We start from the raw sequence: 16,162 nt of genomic DNA on the forward strand, positions 1-16,162 counted from the left end.
TCCCTCAAACTCTGCTTTCCTATTCTGCTAATTCCAGTGTATCTGTCTGGTCAGGGACTTCATATATAAATCCTCACTTTAGTTTCCCCACCACTTTCTCCAAATCTGCTCAGCTTGTATCCATCTTTTCCTCCTATTGTGAGGCCATTTCTCGTACTTTTTTGAACCAGATACCCTGGAATACTTTGATCATCCTGTTTCCTACAGGGAATTTTTATTGTTACATATACTTTTTTTGTATTTTCTGTCAGATGGTGAGACCTGGACTGAGGATCAATTAATTACAAAGCAGAAAACTCTTGAAGTAGGGACACAGCCACATGAAGGAGAGGAATCTGAACGAAACAAACATGCGGGACCCTATGGGTATGGACAGAATTTTGGTCATATCTCAGACTTTATCCGACAGCCGCACATTCTTATGGAAGAAAAATCTCAAATGTGCACCATTTGTGGCAAGCTATTCAGACGGAACACATACCATATTCAGCATGAAAAAATCCACACACAGGAGAAGCCTTATGAGTGTCATGAATGTGGAAAAGCTTTTGGCCATAGTTCAAATCTCATTCAGCATCAAAGAATCCACACCGAGGAGAAACTCTACGAATGCGGTGAGTGTGGGAAGGCCTTCCGGCGCAGCTCACACCTCATCCAGCATCAGATTATCCACACGGGGGAGATGCCTTACATGTGTCATGAGTGCGGAAAAGCTTTCAGTCGGAGCTCAAGTCTCCTTCGACATCAGAGAATCCACACTAGGGAGAAGCCCTATGAATGTACCGAATGTGGGAAGGCCTTCAGCCAGAGCTCAAATCTAACAGAACATCGGCGAGTTCACACCAGAGAGAGACCATACAAATGCAGCGACTGTGGGAAAGCTTACAGTCGTAACTCACACCTCATCGAACATCAGAGAGTCCATACAGGGGAGACTCCTTATGACTGTAATGAGTGTGGGAAATCTTTCAGTAGGAGTTCACTCCTTATCAAACATCATAGAATTCACACTGGAGAAAGACCCTATGAGTGTAGTGAGTGCGGGAAGGCCTTTAGTCGGAACTCCCACCTTATTCAGCACCAGAAGACTCACAGTGGGGTAAAACCTTCTGAATGTAAAGAATGTGGGAAAACCTTCAAGTACAATTCATACCTTATTGATCACCTGGGAATCCATTCACGAGAGAAACTGTGAAGTGAAGGTGGTAAAGCCTTTGGTTGGAGTTCAGCTCTTAGCGAACATCAGAGAACTCATGCTGGGGAGAAAACCTTTGGCTGCAGTGAATGCAGACGGCCTTCAGTCCTAGCTCAACTCTTACTAAGACCTGAAAATCCACGTAGTGGACAGATCTCATAGACGTGTTCAGTGCATAAGTACCTTTAGACAGAGTTCCCGCCTTACTCAGCATTAGCCAGTTTGCTTTGGGGGAATGATGGGTATGGGGAGAGCCTTGCTATGTGTCAGAGAGGGGCACAAAAGGGGCGTCATGTGACACTACAGAAGGAATGACTAAAGTGGAAGCTTAAGTTAGCACTACTTTTTATTTGATTTTGAGGGTCTACATCAGAGGGAGATTCTATGGTTTTTTTTTCACATCTCCATAATCTTCCACCAAAAATGGAATGGGTTAGATCCATTCCAGGGAAGAAAGAATCAGGGCATTCTGGATTCAGACTCATAGATCAGGAAAGCTGCAGTGTGACCTTTGAATCCAATAGCTTTCCTTGTATCTCATCTGTCCTGTTGGTTGTAACTATACATGGAAGTGGCTCTTGGGTCTTCTTGGACCAGCATTTTCCCTCCTCAATGTCCTGCAGACTACTGAATCTCTTTTTGTTTTATATTTTATAGATGCTTTTAATAAATGGGAAAATTTTCTAAGCCCAATAATTTCTCAGTATAACATGTCATGGGCTTTGTTATTTGTCAACTCTGGTAGGCTGAAGTGCATGTGTCAGATTTCCCTTTCTTGTATTTTTCGGTTTGTGTGGTCTACAAGGGAGATTCTTGGGAGAGTTGGAGGGCAGAACAGAAGCAGCAGTAATTTTGTAGCTCACACATGTCACTGCTCTGCTGACTCACTTCACTGGAGCTGGACATGAAACTAGTCTACCTTCCCTAGGATTCTTTTTTGCCTTTATTGGGCCGTGGTTTTCCTTCTCTGATTGAATCCTAGTCATACACATGCTTACTGTCCTATGAGAAGTACACATTTATTTCAAGTTTAGGTAGAGAGAAATGGTTAGCTTCTGGCTGTTTTTAAAAAAGAACCTCAATAATAAGCTTCAAGATTTCCTATCAGGAAAGCTACTGTTCAGACTCCTTTATAACAAAACTTCCATCATAACCTGAGGCAGAGCCTCACTGCCGTGTAATTATCGAGGGAAAAGTTTGCAAAGTAGTTGAATAGTGTGACACATGACTGACTGATAAAATTTTAAAACATCAAAAATTTGAGCACCAATTTATCAGGAATATTTTATGTGTGCTAGGCACACAGGTGTTCAGTGGCTGTGGAGTGAATCTGTTTACTGGAAGCCAAAGTCTTCCTGTTTGTCTCCACACTTCTCTGCACTCCCCCACCTTCCTCCCCTGTTCCTGTAGGTGATTATCACACTATACAAGGGTCACCTTGCCATCTGGACACCCTGAGTAGACTCTGTGAGGCCAGGTCTGAGCCCTCAGCCAGTGGGCCCCCTTACTCCATCTGGCATGTGACCCTCTTCGAGTCCCTTCCACCCCCTCATACCACAGAAAGGGCCCTTTCCTTCTGTGGGGTCTGAGAAGCTTCTGGAATAAGGCAGGGCTTGATGAGTGGGGTCTGAAGGCCAGGTCGGATTCTGACTGGCCGAGAAGGGCACCCCAGGACAAGGTAAGTGTGTGGAGTCACGTGCCAGGCCTCAAGAGCGGAGGTGTCCCTGGAGGCCAGGAGAGGAGAGAAAAGAGTTTGCCTAGCAGTATCAAAAGCACTCAAGTGGGGCTCTGGTTCTTTAGGCACAAATATTACTAGTGGACAGAGTAGTTCATCAAGCCGTTAGAGCTCAGGTGAACACGAGGGTGACCAGCTCATCCCAGTATGCCAGGACTTACCCAGCCTTAACATCGAACATCCCAAATCCAGTAAAATGCTCAGTCCTCCGCAAACTAGGAGGGTGGATCCCCCGAACCCATCGTGACCTCATTCCCCCACCTCTCATGGCTCCTAGCTGCAGCAGGACCCAGTAGAGCAGAGATTCTCAGCTTGGGTTGCCTACTGGAGTCACCTGGGGAGCTTTCAAAGCACTGGAGCCTCAGTCTCTGAGGTTGTGTACATTTGGTATGGGGTATGGCCTGGACTTTGGGGTTTTGTAAGCTCCCAAGTAATTCTAATGTGCAACCAAGGTTGAGAATCTATACAGGAGAAGTTATCAATGCCTCACAGGTGCTAGGAGGACACAAAGAGACCACACAGGATCTGGTGGCTTAGGCACTGAGGGCTGGCAAGAGGGCTAGGCTGGGAGTACGGAGAGACTCCGGGGCCTGTGTAAGAGGAGACAGGGTGTCCCAGGCCAGGTGGAAGGAGCGGTGGGAGGGACTTGTGCTGGGGGTGGAGCCAGCTACTGGGTGGGCGCCCTCAGGGCCTGCTCATTGCCAGGTCTGGTTCTGCCCTGTGCAGTAAAGCTATGGTTTGGGTAACTTTGGATTTTCCCTTTGGAGCTCGGGACCAAGGAAAGCACAGAGCCTGGGGGAGTCAGAACTCTGAAGACTCCAGCCCCAGCTCATGGGCTCTCTACCTACTTTTCCAGCAGACAGTTCCCTCTTCCCTTGCCTGTCCCCCTACCCTAGACCCGGGAAAACATGAAAATGCTTCCAGAGGAGACTATAACCTAAACTTATACACACTTTCTAAAATATTCAGTCCTGGGAGGGGCTGGTCTGGCAGTCCCAAGCCATACTTTGGACACAGCCTTGGGCCCCCTGGGTGAGAGGCATTTCCTATGTTCTGGTTGAAGGGGCAGGAGTCTTTGGGCAATGGGGATCTTGACTTAAAAAAAAAAAAAAAACACAACGTGAGAGCTGTGAGTTAAGTTTTATTTGGGGCAAAATAAGGACTGCAGCCCCGGGGGGACAGCGTTTCAGATAACTCTGAGAAACTGCTCCGAGGAGGGGAGGGGGAGCCAGGATATATAGGAGTTGGGCAACAAAGGACAGGCTGTCGGGACATCAAAAGATTATTGTAAAAGAAAACCAGATATCTCAAGGAATTTAGCACTTTTCTATGTATGGGAGGATGCAAGAGTCTTGGCTCACTGAAATCATTCATTTGCTGTGGACCTCAGTTATCTGGGGCCAGTAGCCTGACACATCCTGAGTTTCCTCAGGGTTCACCACAGGGAGTGGCCACAGTCTGATGGCTGCTAGGTGGCAGGTGTTCTTTTCAGCCCTAAGTTTCCTCAGCTCACGTTGGAGGGCTACAATCGTTGACAACTGTGACATCCTTTATTTATTGATACGGCAGGAAATAGTCCATTTCTCAGGGAGATAGGGGGAGGAGGAAGATGAATTTTGGCAGTGGCACCCACATGAACTGCTTTAATCCCACCAAAGGCCCGTCATGGCCCTCAGAATGAAATCAACAAGACCTTTCAAATCCCATCTCTGCCCACTGACTTCTCCAGCCCTCTGTGGCCTCCCCTTCTCCCAGTCATTCTGAAGTTCACTGGGTCCTTGAACACAGTATTTTTCAAATGTAGGTCAAGAGCCACTAGGGGGTCTTATTGTAATGAGAGCAGCAAAGGGTAAAAGGAAAAAGTAGGCAGATTCATCCATCACAAAGGTAAGTCAGACTTCTGTTTGTGCACAAGGGAGCATGTGTGCAAAGTATAATGTACAGTATTTCTTGCTGTAGAGCAGGTAAAAGTCTTTGCACATTGCAGTCCCTTTTTGGGAGTAAGATTCTGTCCAGAAGGGCCTTCTTGGCAGGTCTTCCTTTGGACTGAATTGTTCGCGCTCTGCAATTGCCGTAGCATGCTATACTTTTTGTGCACCGAGCACACTTTAAAAAAATGGTTTATTCAGTTGCCTGTCTTCTGCGCTTCCTGCAGGCTCGATGAGGGCAGGGACCATGTTCACCTATCCTGGCCTCTGTCATTAGAGAAAGCACTCGTGTTGAGAGGCTGAGTGATAAACCCGGGTTCAGGTTCCAGCTGTTTGTGTTCTTAGACAAGGTCTCTTTTTATTTTTTTCTGATTTTTTTGTCTGATTTATATACAGAAAACTTGAAAGAATAGAATAATGAACACCCTGTATATCCTCCACTTAGATGGACAGTATTAACATTTTTCCATATTTGCTTTCTATCTATATGCTTTTTTTCTGAATCATTTGAAAGTAAGCTCAGATATCACCTTCACCCTAAATACTACGGCATGTGTCTCCTAAGAGTAAGGTCATTCTCCTACATAATCGCAACACTATTAACATACCTAAAAAAATAATTTAATTCCATAATACCATCTAAAATGGAGTCTGTATTTAGATTTTCCCTAGTTGCCCCAAGAATGTGTTTTATAGTTAGACGATTTCAAATCAGAAAAAAAAAAATCAAGGGTCACATTACATTTGGCTTTATATCTCTTTAGTTTCTTTTAATCTATAATAGTTCCACTTTTTTTTTTTTTTAATGACAGAGACTTTTGGAGGAGTCAAGAAGAGTTATCCTTTATAATTTTTTTTGTGTGTGTGTGGTACGCGAGCCTCTCACTGTTGTGGCCTCTCCCGTTGCGGAGCACAGGCTCCGGACACGCAGGCTCGGTGGCCATGGCTCACGGGCCCAGCCGCTCCACGGCATGTGGGATCCTCCCGGACCGGGGCACGAACTCGTGTCTCCTGCATCAGCAGGCGGACTCTCAACCATTGCGCCACCAGGGAAGCCCCTATAATTTTCTACAAAATTGATTTCCTTGTTTTCCTCCGGTGGTATTTAGCTTCCTTCTCGCCCCCCTGTATTTTCTCTTAACTGAAAAGAGGTTTAGAGGCCTGATGACACATTTTTGGCAAGAATACCTCACAGGTGATGTCTCCTTCATACTGTTATCACCTCAAGAGGCACATATTGTCAGATTATTCCACCTCAAGTAGTGCTGTTTGTTCACTTGTTTAAGGTAGTGACTGCTAGATTTCTCCTATGTAAAGATACGTTTTCCTTTTGCAACTAGTAATTTGTGAGGATGATCTACTCCAGCACCATGTGAAGAATCTGTTCCTCTACAGCCTAATGTTTTTAGTAATCATCCATGATCCTTTAGCAACCATCCACATGATAGTTCGGGCATGTTTTTTTTTTTTTTGCCGTACACGGGCCTCTCACTGTCGTGGCCTCCCCCGTTATGGAGCACAGGCTCCGGACGCGCAAGCTCAGCGGCCATGGCTCACGGGCCCAGCCGCTCCGCGGCATGTGGGATCCTCCCGGACTGGGGCACGAACCCACGTCCCCTGCATCGGCAGGCGGACTCTCAACCACTGCGCCACCAGGGAAGCCCGTCGGGCATGTTCTTAACCTGAGACTCAGTTTTTTCATCTGCAGCCTCGGCATAATAATGCCCATGATTTGGATTTGATGTGTAAAAACGTATGACAGAGAGTGCATATGATGATGCTGTCACGGTCCACCATAACTTCTCCCTTCTTCTGAGAACACCTTTTAGAAAGGTGTTCACTTCCTTTTAGAAAGTTTGTACGCTGCTCCAGATAAGTGGTCCACATCGCTGGCTTCTTAGATGATCCTACCTGCCCGGCCTCTGTGGGGCACAGCTGAGTCATCTTCTTTGGCCAGAGTGGAATGAGCTTTTGACCAGAGCTGAGCCAATCAGAATGTTTCCCTGGGAAATTTCCAACCAAGTAGGGGTGGGAATAGGGTGAAGAAGATATTCTTTTTCCCTCAGGTGGCTAAATGTGAGGATGTGAGTCTGGAAGTTGACTGTGTCCCCTGCCGCCTGGAGGATGATAGCCTATGGGGTGGAGGGGATCAAAGCCATCTCTCTGAGATCAGGGCAGAGGGGGTCTCCCTGGCCTGGCTCTAGGCCTCCCCAGCTGTACTCTGCCCTGCCCCAGCTAAGCCAATAAACACCCTGTCTTGCCTGAGCGCTTACAAATCCGGGTCTGAACCTTAGGACAGATAGAATCCTGACTAGTAAAAGGGTCTTTGCTATGCCTCTCACATGATAGGTGATTCAATAAATTAGTGGTTCATCAGCTCTCATCCCTTCCTGTTGTCTTTGAATATGTGCTGGCCCTAGTGGAGAGGTGTGAGGAGGTGGCAGACGTGGTCCTGGCTTTTTAAAATTTAGCAGTTACAAATGCGTTTCCTTGGTGGGCGTAGACTCAAAGCAAGGGGGGCTGGTGACTTATCCGGCTCCAAGTGTGGCCGCTCTTGCCACTCGAACCGGCCCCCTAGTGCCACCCCCAGGGCCAGGAGCCAGAGTGCCTCTGTTGGAAGAGCCTAAGTTTAAAAGTTTAAAACCAGTCCACGTGGTGAGAGGTGCAGTCAGCCTTAAGACGCGAGGGCAGAGAAGAGCGGAGGAATGTGAGGGCCGGGGGCGGAGTGGCGGCGGCGGCGGGGGGGCCTGAAGGCGACCAAAACGCATGCGCAGGGCAAGGGCGAGGGAGGGCCTGGGAGTGGGGGAGGGGGGTGAGCGAGGGTCTTGGGGAAGGGGAGCGAACTGGCAGGGCCTTGGGTAGTCAGGAAACTCTGGCTTCTTCCAGGCTGCTGTTTGTGTAGTGCAGCCTCTCAGCAGAGTCCACAGCGACGTGTCTTCCAGGCACTTCCAGCCATCTCACGGGGGGAGTTACTATTATCATTCCCGTTTCACAGATGAGAAAACTGACACCCAGGAAGGAGAAGTAACTCACCCAAGGTCATCCTGCTGGTGATGGCAGAGCTGGAATCCGAATTCAGATCCGCGGACTTAAGGCTGCTCCAGCCCCGACTCTGTTCCGCGACTGCGGACCACTCCGGAGGCCAGGTTCCCCCAGCCGAGGGCCAGGTGAGCAGCGGGCGGCGGCGGGCCGAGAGGTGAGAACCCCCGCCCTCCCCTGCAGGGCCCCAAGGGCTCGGTGGGCTCTACCGGGAGACGGAGCAGACCCTCGCCGGGCCTCGGGGGCCAACGGGAGGTCCGGACCGCGGGCCGCCTGGAGGGAAGCCCCGCCCGGGAGACCGCGAGACCGGGAGACCCCAACGGTGCCTCGGCAGAGGGACGGGAAACAGTCGGGGGGGGGGCGGTGGCGAGCGGAGGTGGAGCCATGGGTTGGGAGGGGGAGGGCGAGGAAGAGGCCCCCCAAACCCCAAACATTACCGGCCGGCTGTTGGGACCCGCGGGGATGGATCTGGGGGCTGATGGCCAGGTCAGCACCCATCTTTGGGTCTGGAAAATGTCACTGGGGCTTTGGGGCCACGGAAAGGTGGAGGGTGGTCAGCAGGAAGGAACCTCTGACGGAACCTAAGCCAGTCTGCAGCCCAAGTAGCCTCAAATTAACTGGCGGGAAAAGTGGGGAGTGAGGCTCCTCGTGGCCCAGACGGTTCCCTCCTGGTCTCTTCCCGGTCCAGCCTGAGATGCACTGTATGTTGCTCCTCTCGTTCTTCGCCCTGTGTAGTTCTCAGCTGTCCCTGGCATGCGCAGGGCCTGGCCCGATGACAGGGCTGCCCTCGGGCTGCGGCGCGATGGCTCAGGGAGACTCTGCCGCGGGAACCCGGGCCCCACGGAGCATGCAGCTCTTCTACTTTACAGTGCCATAGGTCCTTTTCAAAATAATAATGAAAACAATTGGTGACAGTAGATGGCAGTAGTTTTGCTTTGTTTTGAATGCCCTTGGCAAAGTGAAAAGTTGGCAGTTTTCTGTTCCCCCCATTCTCTCTCCCTGACCCCCAATTTTGGGAATCCCGAACTGAACTGCTGGCCAGTGGCGACTGGTGAAGAGGTGAGGAGGGAGGGGCAGCCGTGCAGGACTGTGGTCCCTGCCTCCACTCTGACTGAGCCTGGCATCCTGGACCAGTCCATTCTTCTTTCCAGCTGTTTCCCCATCAGTACAAAGGGTTCTCCAAATCCCCCTTTATATGAACATGTCTATGGTCCTTTGAGTCTGGCTTATATCAGTGTGTCCCCCAATTGTATATCCCTGGTGCACAGTCATCCAGAACCAGCACTGAGGGCTGCTCCATGCAGGACGCTGGCCTATCCCCCAGAGAAAGGCCCACAAGGTCCCCCTCACTGGAGAGCAGCCTGGGGTGGGCAAGGGGACAGACAGCTAGGAGGTGGCGCCTGGCCTCTCAGTCACCCCAGGCGGGGGAGGGGGGGAGGGAAAAGAGCTGTCCCACGTGACAAGTTTATGTGTCTCTTCTCCCCAGTAGTTACCAAGAGCCTGTGAGTTCCTGTCTTTTTTCATCCCTGATTCTCCCCATTGGCCTAAGCTGGGCATGGGGCGCCCAGTAAGTACACAGTTCACTTTTGTGGAATGAATGGTTAATGGCTGGTGGCTGGGAGAGTCCGTGGAGTGGACAGGACCAAGCTGAGCTTTGCAGAAGATGTGGGATTTAAAAGGTCTAGAGGTGAAGTGAGGGCACCGCACCCCCCTCACCCCGGGGAAGGCTGGAGGTGCTTGGGGTGACTCTGGTGTTCTGGGAATGGAGCGAGACATGGCAGGTGTGGAGGCAGGAGGCTGGGTGCGTGGGAAACTCTATGAAAGAAAAACTGAGAAGGTGAGGAATGCTGAGGAGGTGGAAGTGTGGGAGAAATGGAGAAGCCAGCAGGAGCTCCAGGCTAGAGCATGGGGGATGGAGAGGGTGACTAAAATAGGGAAGACACCGAGGTCAGCTTTAGACGCATTGAGGTTCATGGTGAGGGGCGGAGGGCGGGCAGGAAGGGGCTCAGACCATCAACGGAAAATGTCCAGGGTTCTCCATTCCATCCAGAGGATGGGGGTCAAGATGCCGCCATGACTCCTACCTGGAGAGCTTTAGAGCCAGGACTCAAGGTCTCTGGTCTTCATCCTCTTAGAGTAGAGGACACCGAGGCCCTGAAGTTCAGGTGACTCATCAGTACTGGCCAGAGGGTGGAGGGAAGATCAAAAGGGAAGCTTTGCAGAGATGGCAGGATAAATTTTTCAGGTGGGACAACCTGAAAAAAAGAAAGTAATGAACAACAGAAAGAGGAGAGAGTGCTTTAGAAAGTTTCCAGGCACTCTGACAGCAGTCGAAGGTTAACAGTTGTTAACCCTTTTATAGACAGCAGATTTCCTCTGCCCTCTACCATCAGGCTTGTTCTGCTATGGTGATCAGCAGATCTCAAAGCCTCAGAGACACTCCTTGCCCCCGGCTGCAGTGAGAGGGGCGTCCGCATGGGGAGCGTGGAGGGGCCCCAGTGTGTGGGCACACACAGGGGCGGAGAGGAGAGGGAAACCCCTCACTCTGAGGGCCTTGTCTTGCGTACAGCAGTGCGCAGCTGCGAAGCTTGGTGCTGCCAGGCAGTCTGCTTAGGCAGGAGCCTCCAGGCCTGGCTCTGGGCATGACTTGGAAAGAAAGGCTGTTGTCTTGGGGTGTCCTCCACCTCCATGTCCTGTCTCTCACCCCCTGATGTCGCCATTCTGCACCGCCGTGTGGCCAGGGTCATTGGGGGCCACCCGGACAGGGCCCGCCCTGCCTGCCACACCCAGGCTTCCAACCGCCCCTCTCCTTCCCCTGCTAGCCTGGAGAGGAAAGCAGACTAGTTGAATACATTTGCCCTTAGGTTGTGAATGCGAGTTTCCCTCAGGAATGTTTGCATTTTAGAAGATGGCGGCCCCTCACCCTCCAACTTTAACCCAACGCCTGGGCCTGAAGCACTGTGCCTGACACTTCGTTGGCAGCATTTTACTTGGCCCTCGCAAGGACCTTACTAGGCGGGTGTTATTTCCTCTTTTTTCCAAATGGGGACCCAAGATCCTGAGAGTTTTAGCCAGTTCCCCGAGGTTACCCAGCCAGCAAGTGATAAAGCTGGGACACAGTCACGGGCTTCCAGAACCAAATCCATCTGTCGGCACTTAGCTTCCACATCACAGGTGCTCCTTCCAAGAAGACATCCTTAATGACAGCTGGTGGTGATGGAGAAGTTCTGAGGGATCCTTAACTGAGGGTCTTGACCTCCAGGCCTAGAGGGTACCTAGGGCTTCTGGAGGGTCTGTGAAACTCTAAAACTTTTTAAAACTTTCTGTGTGCATATTTTCTGCTCATTTTTCAGCAGAGGGTTCCTCCAGGCCAGGTGGACCCCTGTCCGTCTACACCCCAGGTCCTGAGAAAAGAAGGCCAGTCACTGAGTAAAGGCACTTCAGGCCCTGGTTTTAATCTCTGCCCTGGTCCTCATTCTGAAATCTCAAAAGGCACATAGTAGCTGACAGCTGACTGGAGAGGTTCTTCTGTGGCCAGTGGGTGGGTGTCAACAGAACTGAGAGGTGGGAGAGGTGGACATCTTACAGAGGTGGAAATTGAGGCTCAAAGAAGGGACCCCACACACTCAAGATTGCCCAGTGAATTAGAGGCAGAAATGTTTTATGCATTGTTTAGGCCTACTGAAGGCGTCTGTAAGGCCTTAAGTTTAATCAAGGCAAAGAAATCAACATTTCCCCAGCCTCATGTGTGCTAACATGTCCACGGGCATCATCTCCTTCACCCCGTGCTGCATGAGACCCCCCCCCATTGTTCCCCTCCACAGGTGATGCTGACATTAGAGGACAAAGACATGAAGGGGTTCACCTGGGCCATAGCCCCTGCCTTGACCTCCCTGGGCTACCTGCTTATACTGCTGGTCTCCATCTTCCCCTTCTGGGTTCGTCTGGTGAACGAGGAGTCCCAGGAAGTGTTTTTCAGTGGCCTGTTTGAGAACTGCTTCTATATCAAGTGCTGGAAGCCTCGACCCTTACCCGGTAGGAGGGGGATGGGGGTGGGGATGGGGGCGAGGGAGATGGGGCCAGCGCGGGCGTTGGGGAGTGACAGAGGACTGGTGGGGGCAGCTAGGACAGAACTGAATTCGCCCCTGACTTCTCCCCACTAGAGTCCATTAGCGCCCCCCCCCCACCCTTAGTTGTGATGCCCACCGTTACCTCCTGGGATCGCCAGACATCCCCTGTGGGGGCAGTACTGCCCTTACTAGAGAACCACTGGTTTAACCCCAGGGTAGGTTCTAGAATATCTGGGTCTTCAACACCTTTGTCTCTTTGTCCCTCCCCCAGCCGCCCACCTCTGCACGCTCAGGAGGTCATACAGACTCACCTTAACGAGGTCTGAATCATGCCAACAGTAGGAGAATGAATCCCCCTCGATCCTCGGTCTGTTTCACTACTCCTGTTAACGTGGATAATTAAATAGGGGTGTGAGGGACTCCTTGCTGAGCTCAGAATATCCTGACCTCACAGAGTTCTGATTTTCCACCGGTGACTTATTTCAGTGTGACCAATGCGGATGCAATTCTTCACATTTCCACATGCAACAAATTTTATCACGACAATTTCATTTTATGTTGTTTATTAAAGCCACCGTTTTTTCCCAAACAATACATGATTTTCCCCTACACTTTGATACAACCAGATTCACGTAACAGTATTTGTTAAGAACTGGTTAATAATTTCAGTGTCTGAAATTGCCCATCTAACTTTTTTTTCATGTCATGGGGAACAAGATGGTGGGCCCAGGGCATGCTTGGGGGCAAAGCAGCCGGGTCAGAGCCTTGGTCCCAGGCCACGCTTTGGGACCTGATGGCGACCAGGCTCCAGGGCCACCCCTGCCCAGGCTCTGCAGGGCTCTGCCCTCTGGACCAGGGTGCCCAGCGCCAGCCCGCTCTCCCTCCCTCCCCTGCAGTTTACATCATCGTGGGCCGTGTTTTCCTGCTGTCCGCCGTCATCTTGTCTTTCCTCACCACCGTCGTCATGGTGTCCTTTGCATCTCGGCTCTTTCCGAGGACCCGGAAGCACAATCTTGTGTCAGCCTTCATCAGCTTCCTCACAGGTGGGGAGCAGCAGGCGGGCCCCAGCCTTGTGGGTGGGGGATCTGGGGAGACGGCCGGAGATGGGGGGGTGGTCTCTGGAGAGGGGATTTTTAGGGCCCCTCTCCTCCACTGCCCTCTCAATGAAGTAGCCCACCCCAACCTGCCCCCTCAGGGATTGTGATCCCCCCGCTTTGGGGCTCATCCTAACTCTGCACTCCCAGCGGACACAGTCCTCACAGCCTTGGCTTGGTGTCATCTGTCTGGGGGTCTTTTTCCCATAATCTTTATCCCAGCAACTGTCATGGAATCTGGTACAGGGTTATAATATAATTGAAATATAGAATATAAATGAAATACAAATGTTTCTTGGATGAACGAATGGAAGAGATCATCTCTGCCCTCTGGAACCTTTTGACTTTAAAAGGCTGACCAAGGCCCTACCCTGGGAGGCTCCCATCAGATGGAGGAGGTGGAACGCTCACAGTGGGAATATCAGGTTGAGTTTCGTCCAAAACGTCACACCCAGGGGGCCCCATCTGGAGTCAGCCAAGAGCACAGGCACAGAGGGTACCCGGGAAGGGGATTTCTGATCATGGGGCCCCTGGGAGGTGAGGCACACAGGCTTTGAGATGAGTTGGGAAGGAGGGCGAGACAGGCATGTGGGGTGGAGGTTATTGGCTCTGAAGGGGCAAGGGTGCGGGCAGGAGCCACACAGGTGTAGGAAGGCTGGAGTGGAGGTAGGAGCCACGGGAGGAGAGCAAGGCTGCCGCCCTGTGACCCACAGGGGCCTGTGCCTTCCTGGCCTTGTTGCTGCATGCCCTGGAGATCCAGAGTCTGCGGATGAAGCCCAGCCCCCCGCAGTTCTACGTGCAGTGGCCTTACTACGTCCTGGGCTTTAGCATCCTTCTGTTCCTAGTGGCTGGTGAGTGTCCCAGGGCTGGTGCCCTCTCCCTGCCCTCTGTCCGGATTCAGGAGCTGTGGACGCTCTAGAGCTGTGCTGTTCAAAACCGTGGTCACTTGTGGCTATTTAATTAAAATGAAATCAAGTTAGAAATTGAGTTCCTCAGTCACGCCAGCCACACTTCACATGTTCAAAAACCACGTTATTGGGCTTCCCTGGTGGCACAGTGGTTGGGAGTTCGCCTGCCGATGCAGGGGACACGGGTTCGTGCCCCGGTCCGGGAGGATCCCACATGCCGCGGAGCGGCTGGGCCCGTGAGCCATGGCCGCTGGGCCTGCGCGTCCGGAGCCTGTGCTCCGCAACGGGAGAGGCCGCAGCAGTGAGAGGCCCGCATAACACAAAAAAAAAAAAAAAAAAAAAAAAAAAAAAAAACCACGTTATTATGTGCCTAGTGGCTTCCACATTGGACGGTGTGGATGCAGAAGTTTCTGCTGGACAGCACTGCTCTAGGGCCTCAGCCCTGTCCCCCACCCTCGTCCTCCCCATTCTTATGCTCCTTGACTTTAGAACCAAACTTGCACACTTTCATACTCTCCCTTACCACCATCCCGGCTCCTAAGGCTTTCTACTCCTGTCTCTTTATCTTGAAATCTGTGATCTTATTCCTCACTCAGTCGCTTTTTCTTTAGCAACCGTCATCATCGTCATCATCGAAATTTTTAATCCCTTCTAATTTTGTCCCTACTCCTAATCCTCTTCCCACTATTTTAACCTGACGCATGATCAGAACCTATTTTAACTTGATTCTATTATGCATTGAATATATAACAAAGAATGTTTATAATATATCTGTAAGATACAAGTAATTATAAATAAACTGTACACCCATATTTCCACCATATAGTTTAAGAACTAGCCACGTTTTGTCGAATCCATCGTTTATAAGTTACACCCTTATTTTATGTACCACTGAGAAAGAAAAATTGATACCAAATATAATTCTAAGATGCTAGAGCTTGTAAGGTACATCCTCATTTCAGAGATTTTAAAATGTGAAAAAAAATGGGTTTGGGCTTCCCTGGTGGCGCGGTGGTTGAGAGTCCGCCTGCCGATGCAGGGGACGCGGGTTCGTGCCCCGGTCCAGGAAGATCCCACATGCCGCGGAGCGGCTGGGCCTGTGAGCCATGGCCGTTGAGCCTGCACGTCCAGAGCCTGTGCTCCGCAACGGGAGAGGCCACAGCAGTGAGAGGCCCGCATACCGCAAAAAAAAAAAAAAAAAAAAAAAAAAAAACCAAAAAATGGGTTTGTCAAAATTAACAAAACATGTTAGAACATTAAGTATTCAATATCTTTGAAGTCTTCCCCCCTCTACCATGTGGCTGTTCCTGGTCTCTTCCTCTTCTCTCCCCTCTGGATTCAATTCTTCAGAAATTTATGCCAATCATGTTTACTACACATATATATCCTTAAACAACATATTATTTAGTTTTGCATGCTTTAAAACTTTATATGAATATAATCAAACTGTATTTTTTCTTCTGGAGTTTGCTATGTTTGATCAGCATAATCTTGAGATTCCTCCATGTTAATATGAGGAACTAAGCTTCATTCATTTTTACCACCTTGAGTATTTAATTGTATAACTAAGCTTTCCTATAGAAGCATGGCATTTCTCTATGGGAGAATTTTAAGTTTATGACTGAGTTTCTTTCATGATTATAGGACTATTCAGTTATTTTATTTCTTCTTAAGTCAGTTTTGGTAATTTATATATTTCTCTAAGTTTATACATTTTATCTAAGTTTAAAATTTTATTGACATAAAATTACTCAAAATGTTTTACTTTTAATTTGTGCTGCATCTGTAGTTATGTACTTTAAAAGAATTTTTGGGGGGCTGCATTGGGTCTTCATTGCTGCGCGCGGGCTTTCTCTAGTTGCGGTGAGAGGGGGCTACTCTTCGTTGTGGTGCGTGGGCTTCTCATTACAGTGGCTTCTCTTGTTGTGGAGCATGGGGTCTAGGTGTGCGAGCTTCAGTAGTTGCAGCACGCGGGCTTCAGTAGTTGTGGCTCATGGACTCTAGTGCGCAGGCTCAGTAGTTGTGGCACATGGGCTTAGTTGCTCTGTGGCATGTGGGATCCTCCTGGACCAGGGATCGAACCGTGTCCCCTGCATTGGCAGGTGGATTCTTAACCACTGCGCCACCAGGGAAGTTGCTGTAGTTATGTATTTTTTTCACACCTAATTTTCTCTTTTTTCATTACTATGTTTG

At 50.1% G+C, this 16,162-nt stretch overlaps 1 protein-coding gene across 2 annotated transcripts in view; it reads left to right on the forward strand.

The window, feature by feature from the left end:
• TMEM225B (transmembrane protein 225B) overlaps positions 1-16,162 on the forward strand; it is a 29,651-nt gene that overhangs the window by 8,678 nt on the left and 4,811 nt on the right. The window contains exons 2-6 of one of the 2 annotated variants that reach the window (XM_081257556.1): positions 7,854-8,025; positions 9,387-9,464; positions 11,722-11,932; positions 12,864-13,010; positions 13,775-13,912. In XM_081257556.1, the coding sequence (XP_081113682.1) occupies positions 7,912-8,025; positions 9,387-9,464; positions 11,722-11,932; positions 12,864-13,010; positions 13,775-13,912 (688 nt within the window). In that variant the 5' untranslated portion in view covers positions 7,854-7,911. Of the gene's footprint in view, positions 1-251; positions 2,447-7,853; positions 8,026-9,386; positions 9,465-11,721; positions 11,933-12,863; positions 13,011-13,774; positions 13,913-16,162 lie in introns of those variants that run through there. The other variant, XM_081257555.1, reaches the window with a different exon arrangement.

This window comes from Mesoplodon bidens (genome assembly GCF_964165515.1).
Source record: "Mesoplodon bidens genome assembly, chromosome: 15".
NCBI lineage: Eukaryota > Metazoa > Chordata > Mammalia > Artiodactyla > Ziphiidae > Mesoplodon > Mesoplodon bidens.